The sequence below is a fragment of the Halictus rubicundus genome, unplaced genomic scaffold (genome assembly GCF_050948215.1).
Source record: "Halictus rubicundus isolate RS-2024b unplaced genomic scaffold, iyHalRubi1_principal scaffold0029, whole genome shotgun sequence".
NCBI classification, from domain to species: Eukaryota; Metazoa; Arthropoda; class Insecta; order Hymenoptera; family Halictidae; genus Halictus; species Halictus rubicundus.
Genome location: NW_027488570.1, coordinates 1215480 through 1231222, shown reverse-complemented (window position 1 = coordinate 1231222; position 15743 = coordinate 1215480). Strand labels below are relative to the sequence as shown.

The window sequence follows — 15743 nt, the reverse complement described above, 5'->3', positions numbered from 1 at the left end:
AGTCCCTGGAAGGCACTTTTCGGCTAAAATCATGCCACAACTGCATTACGTTTCGTTTGTAACGACTTTATAGTTTCGGAATTGAGTCTTTGAAAGAATACTATTACAAAAAGATATAAATCGTTCTACCGGTCAAATGACCGGTCGTGGTAGGTAAGACAGACTACAAATTTTTCTTAGAAAATAAACAATAAAAAAAGAATTAAATATTGAAAAATGTATTATACACATATTTTAGGAAAAGTCGTGAAGTTCAAAGGCGATTCAATTACGTTGTACATAGGAAATTCTAATCGATTTTAAAAACGATCATTTGACCGGTTGCGGTAGGAATAGTGTTAATGAAACGGATTAGCATGGAAGTATAGGGTATAGGAAATCGTGACCATTTGCATATATAATGAAATATCTAATTAAATATTTGAAATTTTATTTAATTGCAAACATAATAAATAATCTGTACATTATGTACACACATTATTATTAACATTCACATATGTTTACTATTTACAAAAGACTAGACTACACTATTTATAAAAAAACACAACTATTTACAGACTAGACTACACTATTTACAAAAACACACTACTACTTACAGACTAGACTACACTATTTACAAAAAAACACAACTATTTACGTACTAGACTAGACTATTTACAGAAAACTATATACAACAAGAAACTTTGCGACGAAACGGCGAAATCCGCGTTCCGTCGCAAGCTCGCACAACGGACCCAAGTGCGAGCCAATCCGCAACCGTCCCGAGCGCGAACCAATCGGAGCACGCCGCCGCTTCGCGAACATTTCGCGAGACGGCGCGCTCCTCGTAGTCCGCGCTTTCTCCATAAATATCGGAGCAAACCGCGGTTAGTTCGGAGTTGGCTGGGAGCTGCTCAGCGGGAACCATCCCGAGCTCCTGACCACTCGCAGCCGCGTGTGAACACGCATACTACGGCTTCTTCCGTGTGTGTGTGCGAGCACGCTGGTGCTAGGTGGGACACGTACTACGGCTTCTTCCGTGTGCGTGCGACACCAGTACCGCGAGGAAGTCTCGAGTGAGCAGACGGACGGGAGCAGTGTCTCCGGGCGCTACTGCTCGTCGCGCGCTCCAGCTCTCTCCCCCCTTCCCGATTCCTTTCCGCCGATCCTGCGAAATTCGCTCACCGGTCCGCGACCAGGCGTCTCGTCACATTCGTGACAGTCCTCGTCGGATCGCAGCCGCGTCTGGAGCTCGTCCTGTACGAGCCACGACGTTGGTGACGGGAAGCTCGTTCTCTGGGAACGTCCCAGATAGCACGCGACGTCTTAAAGACGTCTGTTTTACGTCCATTTTTGGTCTGAACGTCTTACGTCCTAAAAAGACGTCTTTAAGACGTCTTTCCCGAGACGTCGTTTTTACGTCCGAAATAAGACGTCTTAAAGACGTCTTTTACGAGACGTCGTTTTTACGTCCGAAATAAGACGTCTTTAAGACGTCTTTCCCGAGACGTTTCATTTCAGACATCCTTAAAGATCTTTTTCGAGACTAAATAAATGGAATTTGTTCGAGATATATATTGTGATAAGGACCAGTTTACTTTACAGTGACTAAAATACTGGTTTTTAATTTTACTATTTCTAGGAATGACAAAAAAATTAATTTTCAAAATATCATTTATTATAAACACATGGATGATTATTATATATAATGGGTACATTAGGTACAATACAATCGTATTATATACGTATAAAACTAATATATGTTAGCGCCAATATGTTTCGGGCCCAATCAGGGACGGCTGCCGATGCTTTGAGCGGCGACCTCTGAGAGTCGGCCGATGCTTTGACCGGCGACCTTTGAGAGTCGGCCGATGCCTTGAGCGGCGACCTGTGAGAGTCGGACGATGCTTTGACCGGCGACCTCTGAGAGTCGGCCGATGCTTTGACCGGCGACCTCTGAGAGTCGGCTGATGCCTTGAGCGGCGACTTCTGAGAGTCGGCCGACGCTTTGAAATAGGTGACAGAGACACCGATCCCTAATTGCCGATTGCCGACGCTACCGTTGACGCGACGTCATCGGTGACGTGTCGGATGAAGAAACAATCGAGATGATTTCGGGGCGGATCTGGCCACGGAGTGGGGAAGGCAAGCATGCCTTCCGGTAAGAGGACTGTGGGAGACCGCTCAGCACTTACCCCAGAACCGCTGGACGATACGGGTTTCGATACAACTCTGACATCAGAAGTGGGATAGTGAATCCTTAAACCCACGTGGTAAAGTCTTTACGTATCGGTAGTCCTGACCATATAGTATCGGTAGTTCGTAGTGTTACGGCATATCAAATACCTACAATGGAATCCGCGAATAGTGAGTCACCCATTGACGTACTTGTTCGTCAGGTGTTAGAAAAGATAGGCGCGAGTGTTGCTGCGTGTAGTACGGCCGGTGGCTCTGGTACACAGACACAGACGCCTAACCTGGTAGAAGTGGTACCCGAATTTAATGGCAGCGGCTGGGGAGAAGATGCAAACGCGTGGTGCGAATTAGTTGAAGAAATTACGAAGCACCATTCTGGCCAACGACGGCTTTGTCTTGCAACCCATGCAATGAGAGGATCTGCGATGAAGTGGTACCAGGAATGGAAAGGACAACCTCGCACCTGGGACAAATTTAAAGAAGATTTGTGTAATGTGTTTGTGTCCGAGAAAAAACTTCATGAGAGACTATTGCGTGCGGTTACTTATACCAGCGACTCGGCCGTTACGTATGCAGAATACGCGCGTACTAAACTATCTCATCTGGAGCAAACTCGCATTAATTTCAAGGTTGATGAGTTGGTAGAACTGATTGTGGGGGCAATTACGAACGAGGGGGTACGTCAATCGGTGATCAATGGACAATACAAATCCACGTCAGACCTGATTGTAGGCCAGGCGCAATTCACAAAGTCCTCCAAAAATAGAAGACCTACAGAAGAATTTGTGAATCGTTTCCAAGACCAGCGACCACCGAGAAAACGATGCTTCACGTGTGATGAGCCGGGTCATCTTAGACACGAATGCCCCACAAAGAAGAAATCATTGACTCATAATGATATATCCAGCAGAGTTCCCGTGTGTAAATTTTGCTCGAAACGGGGACACGAAGAAGCCAATTGTTGGGCCAAGCAACGTCTACCGGCTAGAAATCGGGAGAGTCAGAGAGCCGAGGCAAACGTTTGCAGTGAGAAGAACAGTCACACAACGCCTGTGCTAATTAAGGACGTATTAGTGCATTGTTTATTTGACAGTGGTGCGGATTGTTCTCTTATTAAAGAGGACACAGCTCAACGGGTGTGCGTTAATGTTGTTCCGTATGGTACTTCCGTGCGGGGGTTAGGAGGTGCAAAAGTGACCACGGTAGGGCGCACCACCGCTGTGATACAAACGGAAGATGTTGCTGTAGAACTAGACTTCTTCGTTATAAAAAACGTGGACATGGTTTACGACGTGATCGTTGGACGGAATGTCCTACGATACCAGGACCTGCAGATGGTGACAGACGCCAACGGTAGCAGACTGCAACGGATCAACAGCCCTCCTCTGGATCAGGAGAGGACTGTCCAATGCTGTAATATCGTTGAAGCCTGCGACGAGGAGGTTCGTGAGCCACTAGAGAGACTGCTGCAGAATTATCAGCATCTGGTTTCGTCAGAAGATACCTCCCGGTGTGTAACGACAGGCGAGCTGACGATTCGCACAAAAGGGGAGCAGGTAGTAAGTTACCATCCGTACCGGTTGTCCTATACCGAAAGGGAGAAGGTACGTACCATTGTCGACGATTTATTGCGGAGTAAGGTAATACGAGAAAGTGTTTCTCCCTTTGCTAGTCCGATTATTTTAGTAAAAAAGAAAAACGGGAAAGATAGAATGTGCGTGGACTACCGCGCACTGAATAGAAGCACAATTAAAGACCGTTATCCGCTGCCCTTAATTGACGACCAATTAGATCGGTTAGGTAGGGGGAAGTACTTTACCACGTTAGACATGGCATCCGGGTTTCATCAGATCCCGATTGCCGACGATTCAATAGAAAAGACTGCTTTCGTGACCCCGGACGGTCACTATGAGTATTTGCGCATGCCGTTCGGACTGTGTAACGCCCCGGCCGTATTTCAGCGGGCCATAAATAAAGCTTTAGGTAACCTCCGAAATACTGTTGCACTTGTGTATTTAGATGACATCCTCATACCGTCACAGACGATTGAAGAGGGGTTTGTAAATCTGGAAAAGGTCTTGGACGCACTATCAACCGCCGGTTTTACTTTGAATATTGAGAAATGCAGTTTTTTTAAAAAATCCATAGAGTATCTAGGACGCGAAATTTCTGCTGACGGTATACGTCCTGGGAAAAGTAAATTGAAGGCATTAATTGATTCGCCAGTTCCTAGTAACGTTAAACAAATCCGACAATTTATGGGTTTGGCAAGTTATTTCCGCAAATTTGTTCCAGAATTTGCATCGCGAACATCTTGCATAACAAGATTGGTTAAACAAGGAGAACCGTGGAACTGGGGGCCGGAACAAGACCGAGCGCGTTGTTACGTCATCGAAAAACTTAGTTCGCAACCTCTGTTAACCATTTTTGACCCTACACGAGAAACCGAACTACACACGGATGCTAGCTCTCTGGGTTACGGCGCGATATTATTTCAGAGCGTCCAAGGTAATCTTAGAGTAGTTGCATATTTTAGCCGTCGTACAACGCCCGAAGAATCGCGGTACCATTCATATGAGTTAGAAACTCTAGCCATTGTAAACGCATTAAAGTATTTTAGGGTGTATCTACTAGGTATTAAATTTAAGTTGGTTACGGATTGTAATGCAGTGAAAGCCTCCAGCACAAAAAAAGATTTACTACCACGTATTGCTCGGTGGTGGATATATCTTCAGGATTTCACGTTTGATCTCGAGTATAGGAAAGGGAAACAGATCGAGCACGTAGATTTCTTGAGTCGGAATCCGCCGAAAGATTATCGAGCCCTGGTCATTTGCGAAGGCTCTTGGTTAGAAATTGCACAGAATAATGACGAGGAGACACAAACTTTAATGAAACGTGTTCGAGCCGAAGAATCCGTATGTAGTGACTATGATATAAGACAGAATTTATTGTGCCGAAAAATCCAAAGAGATACCGGGCGTGTTATCTACCGAAACTATGTACCGAAGGGCAGTAGGATTGGACTACTTAGGCTATACCATGACGAGAATTGCCACGTAGGCTGCGAGAAAACACTTGACCGAATCACGCAAAAGTATTGGTTCCCACGAATGAGACACTTCGTGCGAAAATATATTGACCATTGTATCACATGTACTGTAGCAAAACGACATTCTGGTCCCAGACAGGGGTTTCTGCATTCTATCGAAAAACTACCAATTCCATTCGACACCATACACTGCGACTGTGTAGGCCCTTTTAACGAGTCGAAAGATGGCTATAAACACATTATGATTATTGTAGATGCTTTCACAAAATATTTACAACTCGTGCCATTAAAGTCCTTGAGTGGGCCTGAAACCCTTCAGGTATTCCGAGAACGTCTCACTTTGTTTGGTACGCCACGGCAAGTAGTTTTAGACCGGGCCACTAATTTCACTTATAAATCGTTGAAACAGTTTTTCGAGAGCCATGGCGTACATTTACATCTTATAGCCACAGGCGCGCCTAGAGCAAACGGACAAGCCGAACGTTACGTATCTACCATTGTTAATTTACTGACTGCAGAACTGTCTAGGGGTACAGAATGGCCGAGCAAGCTTTCGAAGATTCAGTTGTCTCTAAATACGACTATACAGAAGTCAACTGGGTTTTCACCTACCCGGTTATTGTTCGGAGTGGAGCGCAGCGCAGGTAATGCGGTAGTAGCTGAGAGGCAATTGCCGGATATGGAAGAACGAATAGATTTGAATCAGGATAGAACTCTTGCGGCGAGTAGATTAAAAAAAAATGCGGAATTGCAAAATGTTAATTTTAACAAAAAACGTAGAAACAATGGTATTTATAAGGTTGGAGATACGGTTTTTGTGCGCCCAGCAGACACTCGACGAGCGAAACTAGAAAATAAATTTGTCGGTCCGTTTACAATTTTGAAAACATTGGAAAATGATAGATTCGAGATAATAGGAAAGAGTGGAAAATCACAAATAGCCCCGAAAGATCGCCTACGACCCTGGAAAGGCGAATGGTCTGGTGATTGCGAATCGGAGAGTGAGCGTGAACCGTGTTAGCGTATGTTAACTAAAATAGATATAAAATCGTACAGCAACGAAATGATACTAGACTAGTGTAGCTTAACAATGTTATTATTATTATTCTTACTAGTATTGTCGGTACTCCTACTATTCCTATTATTACCATTACTTTCAGTATTTATTATTAGCTTCTCCTTTAAATTCTGTTCACCATTCACATTTTTTTTTACTTACTATTTTTGTTCACAAATTTGTCATTAAATATTTTACCTTCCTATCGAAATTATGTCGTACGTTTATTTCTTTTCAACCTCTAAACCTGAATGGGAAACGTCTTTGTTATTGTATGGTTGAGACTGGGTCCGGGTACAGGATGCGTCCGCTGAGACTGGGTCCGTGTACAGGATGCGTCTTTGTTATCTTGTGTTGAGACTGGGTCCGGGTACAGGATGCGTCCGCTGAGACTGGGTCCGTGTACAGGGTGCGTCTCTGTTATCGTGTGTTGAGACTGGGTCCGGGTACAGGATGCGTCCGCTGAGACTGGATTCGTGTACAGGATGCGTCTCTGTTATTGTGTGTTGAGACTGGGTCCGGGCACGGGATGCGTCCGCTGAGACTGGGTCCTTGTGCAGGATGCGCCTTTGTTATTCGTGATGAGACTGGGTCTGTGTAGGGGATTCGTCCCTGTTGCCTTGTGGAAAGACTGTGATGGGAAGGAATCTGAGCGATGCATGTTTACTGATAATGATTCTGGTGTTGAAAATGTGGCCATTAATTCGGCGTAATGATTGCGGGAAACGTATGAAAGTATTCTGTGTGGCTTCGAAACGCCTGTATTTCGACGCTTCTCGAGAGCGTGAAGCAGGTCAGTCTGGCCGTGTTAGCGCCAATATGTTTCGGGCCCAATCAGGGACGGCTGCCGATGCTTTGAGCGGCGACCTCTGAGAGTCGGCCGATGCTTTGACCGGCGACCTTTGAGAGTCGGCCGATGCCTTGAGCGGCGACCTCTGAGAGTCGGCCGATGCTTTGACCGGCGACCTCTGAGAGTCGGCCGATGCTTTGACCGGCGACCTCTGAGAGTCGGCTGATGCCTTGAGCGGCGACCTCTGAGAGTCGGCCGACGCTTTGAAATAGGTGACAGAGACACCGATCCCTAATTGCCGATTGCCGACGCTACCGTTGACGCGACGTCATCGGTGACGTGTCGGATGAAGAAACAATCGAGATGATTTCGGGGCGGATCTGGCCACGGAGTGGGGAAGGCAAGCATGCCTTCCGGTAAGAGGACTGTGGGAGACCGCTCAGCACTTACCCCAGAACCGCTGGACGATACGGGTTTCGATACAACTCTGACATATATGTATTTATTTATAACAATTTGTGATTATGTATATATATATATACGCACTGCCTGTCAAAATTATGTGGACACTTCCTTAATTCTTATAACTATTTTTTAACACTGTAGCTCACAAGATTTTGAATCTCCTACCTTCTCTGCAATATTCCTTATAGAATATCTCTACTGTAATTATTTGCGAACGCATTTCTACACTTCATTCAGTTCTGTTCGTGTCCATCATGCTTTCACAAGTATTTAAACTGAATTGACAGATCACAGTCATCGCAACGCTCTTATCTAAGGTTCCTTCGTTTGGAATCATGTTTATATATGTTATATTATTATTAACGACAGACCTCACTCAAACGATGCAATCATTGTAAACTACTAGAGAAAAGCTTTACAAACTGTACATACGCAACGCAATATAACGCAGTTTTCCACCCACCGAATAGACGTTTATTTATTTAGGAAAATTAAATAACTAAATTGTTAATTGAGTACTATTATAGAATACATTACATATATATTCGCAATAGAATTTAGCAATAAATATTGTTTAATAATAAAAATATACATTATATATCACAAATCCGCTCCTTTTTCCGCCTTTCCTTCTGACGCCGCCGAATAGATCGGTACCTCGGATCATGAGGTATGCATCTGTCTCGTTTTGTTTGACGTCGATACTAGTCCTGTCGCTGCATGTACCTGAAAACAATAATCATGGTTAATTATTGATAGAAAATAATTAAACAATTAGCACAATAATACTTTGTATGTTAACATACAATTTTTTATTTGCATACCTAACTCGTTTAGTAATTTCAACGCCGGTGCCGAAAGCAACACCGAATCCGAAACCGACATGATTCTACAAATTACATTTTTCAAATTTGCGTTACAAGCCCAAACAAAAAATGTTGTGAAACGGAACTTAACAAATTTTAATAATATGTATTATTTCGATTCTTCATAACTGTTTTAAACAAAATCGATAAATAACAGTTTCAAACAGTTATTTATAATAATTTATAATAAAATGGGTAAACTTCCATACCACCCAAATGAGGTGTTACCCGCTGGCACGTTACTGTTTTTTTTTTTTAACATGGGTAGTTCGCCAGTAGCCCTATAATCCCACAATTTGACTGGCTTTTTATATAACACAACAGCAATAATGTTACAGTTGGCTAGGACAGATGTAATTATAGTAAGCGTATGTACAGAAAGTTACACTTCACCGATTTCCATGATTTTTAAATGTGATATAGTCAGTTCTAGAGATATTTGCGAAAAACTTTATTTGCTACTACTGTAAGAAATCCTAGGCAGCGACGACATCGCTGGAAAAACCCAGAAAGTCGTAAAACGATTACCGCTTGTCCCTTGCTCCGTGCGGCGGCCAGCAGGCAATTCATGAAACGGATTCATTAATGAATTGCAGTAGCAGCAAAAGTTTTTCACAAATACCTTGAAAAATAATGCCGAGCAGCGGTAACATATGTGTACATATAGAACACAAAAATTGTTCAAAATATTGAGTTTTACAACATACTTATATAAATTTTATCAAAATCGGTAAGGTGCATCCTTTCATGCAATGCTTGCCATAATTATTACGTATGTATATGCATACGTGCTAAAAGTGCTGAAACTAGATACTACAATATAAAAGAAAAATATCCGAACATACGTACTTATTTATGAGGAACAATTAATGTAGCAATGGGAAAAGGATAATCTTGGTTTGAAATTCTAATTTCACATATTTTTGGAAAACATCCGTAATATTGAAAATTTCCAAAGGTCCAAAACAAGGAGATTCTACTAAGAAAATTCCAAAATTAGATGATTTGCAGGGACTCTCATAAAAATCTTTTAAATTTGAAAATTGTCTACCAACTATTTTGCAGAGGTCTTCCGAAAATATTACATTTTCTACAATAATGATATGACCATTCCTAAGAAAACAACAATTATCTGGACTACTAGTTTTTAAACTGAAATGCTGGAAATCAACGCGCTTGAATTGTTTTGTAGCAATTATATTCGATATTAATGGCCCTATGAGATGTTCATTTTTAAAAATTGGAAATTTTGTACAATGATCCTTGTCTTCATTAAAAACATTGCACTTCTCTTTATGCCTCTTAACTATTTGCTCCAATATTTTATCGTTTTTACGGATGGATTTTAAAATTGATTGTAAAAAATTTTCAAAATGAAATGCACTGAAATTTTCAAGAGGCCCATGATTTTTTACATCCTCCGTAATGTGCAGGAGATTGTGCACATTATGAGACATATTCTGGGCCCCATACAACATTTTAAATGTTTTTACGAAATAATGTAATAATTTCGAAGCATACTCAATAATGCCAAAATGTTTTGAATTAGATAAAATTGTTATTGCTAGATGCAACGAAAGAAAATTTAAATATTTGTCTTTCCTTAAATTGTTTAACAAAACTGCTGGTCCGGTATAAAGAAGAAATTGTCTAAATTCAGTTGCTTTCCATCGTTTCAGTTCATTTAAACTTCGTGGTTTTCTATTGAATTCCAACGGAATACATTTTGTTAAAGAAACTAATGAATTTGATATACTAGAAAATTGTGAATTTGAAATTTTCGTGGATGGTTTGCCACAGCACCATAAATTTAAAAGTAATTTTTTCATTACACCTAAACAAATTAGGTGCATATAATCTAAGGGAAAAGAATCGATCATATCAATATTTGGAATTCTTTGCAAAATACTTGTTCCGGTATGATGGTCATCATCAACTTTTGATCTAAATTCAAGATTAGTTCTACATCTAATACTATTCAAATCTGTAAAACATACCCTGCTCTCGATAAAATCTCCTTCTATGTGACATTTGGTACAAGAATGATATCCCGCATGACCTTTTACGCATTTAATAAAAGATTTTGCAGGAGCATCACAAATAAAAGATTTTACGTGCAAATGATACAAATGTTCGTTAATTATAAATCCACTATTTACAAGTATTATTGCCTCCTCAACGAAATCGAATAAAAAACTGTTGACGTCTGCTGGCTTTTGATAGCCATGATAAATTCCAACCATTTCTACATTTTTATACTCTGCGAGGCAACAGAGAATGGGATAAACTTGACTACTAGAACTTTTTGACAAAGGAAGACCGTCAACACAAACGTTAATAGGGATTTTATTATTTTTAAAACAAGAAATGTCTATATATTTACAAAGATTTAATATGGCATTCTTTATACCAAAATGGTAATAATGCCCTGGCTCAATTTGTTTAGTAATAATATTATTTTTACATGTTTGTAAAAGAGTTCTGCCATCCGTTGGCAAGTTACTTGGAATGGGCTTCTTTAGTATTGCCAGTAAACCGTTAATCGCGACGTGTGGAATATTATGTTTTATAGCCCAGTCTGCTAAAAGAACATGAACATTTGTATTACTACTGTCTGTTGCTAAACTGCGCATTGAGTCGGTGAAATTTGGAGTTTCATTCTCTGTCGACGAATCCGAATAAATAAGTACATTGTTTTCATGTATACTTAGGGATGTCGCGTATAATGTATCATCGGGCATAATTATGCCCGATGGAGCAGAAGCTTCTTGATGAGTAGCATCGTTCGATAGACGCGAAGATCTTTTAGCACGCATATAATATTTTTCCATTTTCCGTTTGCCAGTCATGTTTAAATGAGTAATAATAAATATAAAGTAAAAACTTACCTGAAATGGAAATAACAAATTCCTCCAACACTGCTGTTGAGAATATAAGATTTTATTGCAAGAGTGTTATACCTCTTGTTATACCTTTGCTGAGTAATTCGATGTGGCGGCCTGTGCAACGAGCACACCGACGAACCACCAGATACATAGTATGCGCGGCGGCGACCATCCTCGGGAAACGAAACACGCGAAGATCGGTTCCGAGGTCGATCGTCGTTTGTAAAATAATCGAATGGCGAGACAAAAGTTCGGACAAACGAATGCAAACGACGAACATTCGCTCGCGTACGCTGGAACAGGACGGTCGACGATCCGTACAAATAACGAACCATACATATCAACGAGCCTCATTTAGTCTCATTTATTTCACCCGAGATCCACATAGACAAGTAAGTATTTTTATTGCTATTATTTGTTACCATTAGTGTTTTCTCTTACGCTTTTTCGCTATATATTTTTTTTTATATAATCCTGTGAACTACAATACAGTGAAATCTCGTTGTATGTACCGCCGTTATTTTTACCTACACGAATACGAAATCGGACAATGTTGTGGCCGCAACGGCTCTCGAGCTTCTTCGTTGGAAACGTAAAGTTGGCACTGTTATACAACGAGATTTCACTGTATTCAGTCATGCTACACAAATTTTGACTGTATTTTCCAATTCTAGGCAACTACAGAATGGAGATGAAAACGTGGACAGTGGTACAATTTATAGAGGATGGCAGCGTAGAGGCTGTTCCGTCCAGGTGGTTAGAGGGCGAGAATTGTTATTGGCCACCGTACCAAAGGGCACGTTTAATCACAGCCCTTAAAAAAATGGAGGCCAGTAGCAATTTATGGTCCAAATATAAAGTAAAAATTTTTAAAAATAGCACTTTCGGTAAGTTACAACTATTATACACCATAAATGTACAATTTAAATAATAACGATTGTAACGCTTCCCTTTAATGCTTCTAGATAACTACTTGAAGGCCAGAAGGAAAGCAAGGGACGCGGAGGAAACAAGTGATCTGCAATCGGAGGCAGAATCACTGCGAATGAAGAGAAAGAGGCCATCTAACATATTTAGAGATGATAGTACCTCCTCTGATGAGGAAGCAGTTGCATTTTGTCCACCTCCAGAATTAAAAAAACAGAGGAACATTGGTATGAATACAAAAGGAAGCATAGCTCTATAAAACATTATGTACAGGTCATCCTTTCGAACATTTATTGAAATAGAGTAGTCCAATATAACCAATTAGTGTAGTAAATTAATCACTGATGATACCTATAATGCTTTTTGGATTTTTCATACCCAAGATCACACGAAGGTCATATACAATATTGTATAATATGTCATTGAAGAGGTCGTCACCCCTACTATTACATCGCGATAAAAAAAAAATATATAGTTGCATTAAAAAAAGTGATGATCTTGATATCTAGAAAAAATGACCTTGAAACAAGTTATTTCCAAATCATTGTATTGCCCCTTCGGTTAGGTTAATATTGTCCTATAACAACTTCTTCTATTATTAACACTAAGCGAGATGTTCAAGGTGGTCAAGTTAGCTTGGACACCCTGTATTACATTCATAGTTATACATCATTCTGTTTCTGTAATTAGTATATCTTTTTAATCAAAACATTTTCTTTTCAGCCGCTTGTTCGCAGTTTATTACTGAGGAATCGCAGGGGGAAGCGGTTCCAGTAAATTATGATGAGCAGTGCAGTACTGGTAAGTTAAGAAAAATATTTTAGAAATAAATAAGTTCATTTAAAAAAATATAATATCTAACAAATAATCAATATTAGAGCAAACGGGGAATGCATGCTGTCAGGGCTGTAAAAAGCGAGACGTTGAAATTAAGACGGTAATAGAACAGAACCAATTAACAAGGGTTCTGCTGACCGAGCTGTTAGCGGAGGTACGCTCAATCAAGGAGGCCCTGTCGAACAAAGGAAGTGGGACACCAAGCAGCATCTCCTTCCTCCGAAAATTCGATACCCTAAAATTTCCTTTGAATTCTTCGTCGGATGTCCCATTGCTGGAAGAAATTCTGAACAATCGGGACGAATTTGAAAATGCAGTAAGCCAAATTTACAGATGTTATAAATAAACTAAAAGTAATTGATATTTCGTTTTCATTGAATTAAAAGAATGTACTATTAATAAATTTTTATTTTAGGTTACGGAAATGTATAAAATAGGTGGTAATACCATGTATTCCTTTGTAAAAAGGATCCTTACCACGCTATTTACGAACGACGTTGCTCTGGAATACAGCTGGATGGGGAGGAAGGGGAAAAAGCCCTTCCACTGCATGAAAATTGCGGAGCTCGTAATATGTAATTATCACCCTTAATTTGGTATTGCTATAATAACGATGATTCATATTGTTACGGATTGGGACGGAAAATAAATTATGCTGTACGGGACTAGCACTTTATTCTACCGTCGAACGGCCGTCACTTACACTGAGTAAATTTACAAGGAATATGTACAATGTGAAGCCCACCGGTTGGACTTCAGGTTACAATAAATGTGTGAAACCGAGAGAGTTTATGATTATTCTCCGCTGAGCTGAGGAGAATCCCGAAACCGAAATGATATAGCTAGACCGGTCCCACGACGCGCGACGTCTGAGCTACTATTTAACGATTTGAGAACTATTTCGCGATGTTGACGTTGAGAGATGAACAAACGATCTGATCGTCGACGAGTCGCGAGCGGTTTCTATCACCGCCGGAATGATGATTTGGCGGAATTTGAACCCGGGCCAATTAGAATTCTAATAGCGGCGTCGATAATCGATCCGGCGGTGGCAGCCTATGGCACGACTCGTCGTCGATCGACCGTCGATCTCGCGGCGACAATAGCACCTGCCAATAGCGGGGCGGCGCGGTGGATCTCGCGTTCGAGATCTGACGCCACGCGCAGCCAATCCCAAACATTCCGCCCGCCTCGTCATTCATTGACGAAACTGCGCAGCATGAATGGATCGGCAACGAGTGGCGGAGTAGAGTGAACAATGTGTCGTGCGTGAAAAAATGGAAATTTACAGTGAATCAAGTGAAGATGAGGTGAATGTACAGTGAGGATGAAGTGCATTAATGAGGTGAGTGAATTCTAATTACAATGGGCGGATGAGTTGAACCATTAGCCTAGAGTGAACTTAACCTAAAATGTGCCTACTGTGAATTTCGTTGTAGGCGAGGATCGGGAGAACCGCTCATCCGGTCAGTCTCGGAGGCCTCGCTCGTACCCCCTTCCCCATCGTCCGGTGGCAGCAAGGGAATTAGTTTGTGCACCGGCCGGAGGAATTGCGACGTGCCGGTGCGAACTGTCGCGACTCGAGTTGAAGCGTCTGGTCCCGGGTGCACGGTTACGACGCGAGCAAGCGGCCACTGCGTAGGCGGAAGAATTTCGCTTTTAATTAAAACAAGAGCTCCGGCCTTGATCCGGGCCTTATCCTGGAGCCATTTGACTCGAGGTTGCAGCGAGTTTAGATATTCCCGAGACCAGCGCTTCCAGAAATGCTGCTGCATCTGCTGCACGAGTTGCCACCGGTTTAAGCGAGACGCGGGAAGGTCCGCGAGGCTGGGCTCCGGGATCGCCGTAAGCGGTTCTCCGATCAGGAAGTGCCCAGGTGTAAGAGCCACTGGGTCCTCCGGGTCGTCGGACAAGGGCATTAAGGGCCTGGAATTGAGACAAGCCTCGATACCGGTCAGGAGCGTGGTCAGCTCCTCGAAGGTCAGTCGCTGCTCGCCGATGATCCTGCGGAGGTGGTGCTTCACGGACTTCACGGCAGCCTCCCAGATTCCGCCGAAGTGTGGAGCCGATGGGGGATTGAATTTCCAGCGGATGCCTTCACGAGAGGCTGCGGCGAAATGGCCTTCCCCCTGGTTCCCTGCTTCTCGAAGAAGTGCCCGGAGCTCGTGGTTGGCACCGACGAAATTCCGTCCGCAGTCGCTGTACAATTCGGCGCAGCGCCCTCGCCGTGCCGTGAACCGCCGTAGAGCGCCCAGGAATGCATCGGTGGACCCGTCGGACGCAGCGTCCAGATGCACAGCCTTCGTGGAAAGGCAGATGAAGACAGCGATGTATCCCTTCGAGGTACGCTGACCACGGCCACGACCGGCTCGGAGCTGGATTGGTCCCGCGTAATCAATCCCAGACCTGAAAAAGGGACGACATGGAGTCACTCGAGTTACCGGCAAGTTTCACATTTTTGTTAACGCCGTTTGTCCTCTCCAGCGTATGCAGGTGATACATCGCCTGATACAGGACTTGACCATTGGCCGACCCTTGAGTATCCATCACTCCTGCCGCAGAGTGGCGAGCGTCAGTTGAGTCCCCCCATGGAGGCATCGCCTGTGAGCCGCGTCAACCCACAACCTGGCCAAGGGTGAGTCATCGGGGAGTATGGCGGGATGCGTCCTGTCATAGGCGAGGTTGGCGA

The 15743-nt window shown here is 42.5% G+C and overlaps 2 protein-coding genes across 2 annotated transcripts; one reads left to right on the top strand and one right to left on the bottom strand.

Moving 5' to 3' along the window:
• Positions 1 to 2330: 2330 nt before the first annotated feature.
• LOC143363287 (uncharacterized) lies at positions 2331 to 12476 on the top strand. Its single transcript, XM_076803898.1, has 3 exons — positions 2331 to 4683; positions 5674 to 5871; positions 12256 to 12476. Exons 1-3 carry the CDS (start codon positions 2331 to 2333, stop codon positions 12474 to 12476), a joined length of 2772 nt encoding a protein of 923 aa, XP_076660013.1.
• Positions 12477 to 14472: 1996 nt separating this feature from the next.
• LOC143363286 (uncharacterized) lies at positions 14473 to 15601 on the bottom strand. The gene is made up of 2 exons (XM_076803897.1): positions 15555 to 15601; positions 14473 to 15460 (listed from the first exon to the last, which is right to left on the bottom strand). The coding sequence occupies exons 1-2, from the start codon at positions 15599 to 15601 to the stop codon at positions 14473 to 14475; spliced, it is 1035 nt and encodes a 344-aa protein (XP_076660012.1).
• Positions 15602 to 15743: the final 142 nt, after the last annotated feature.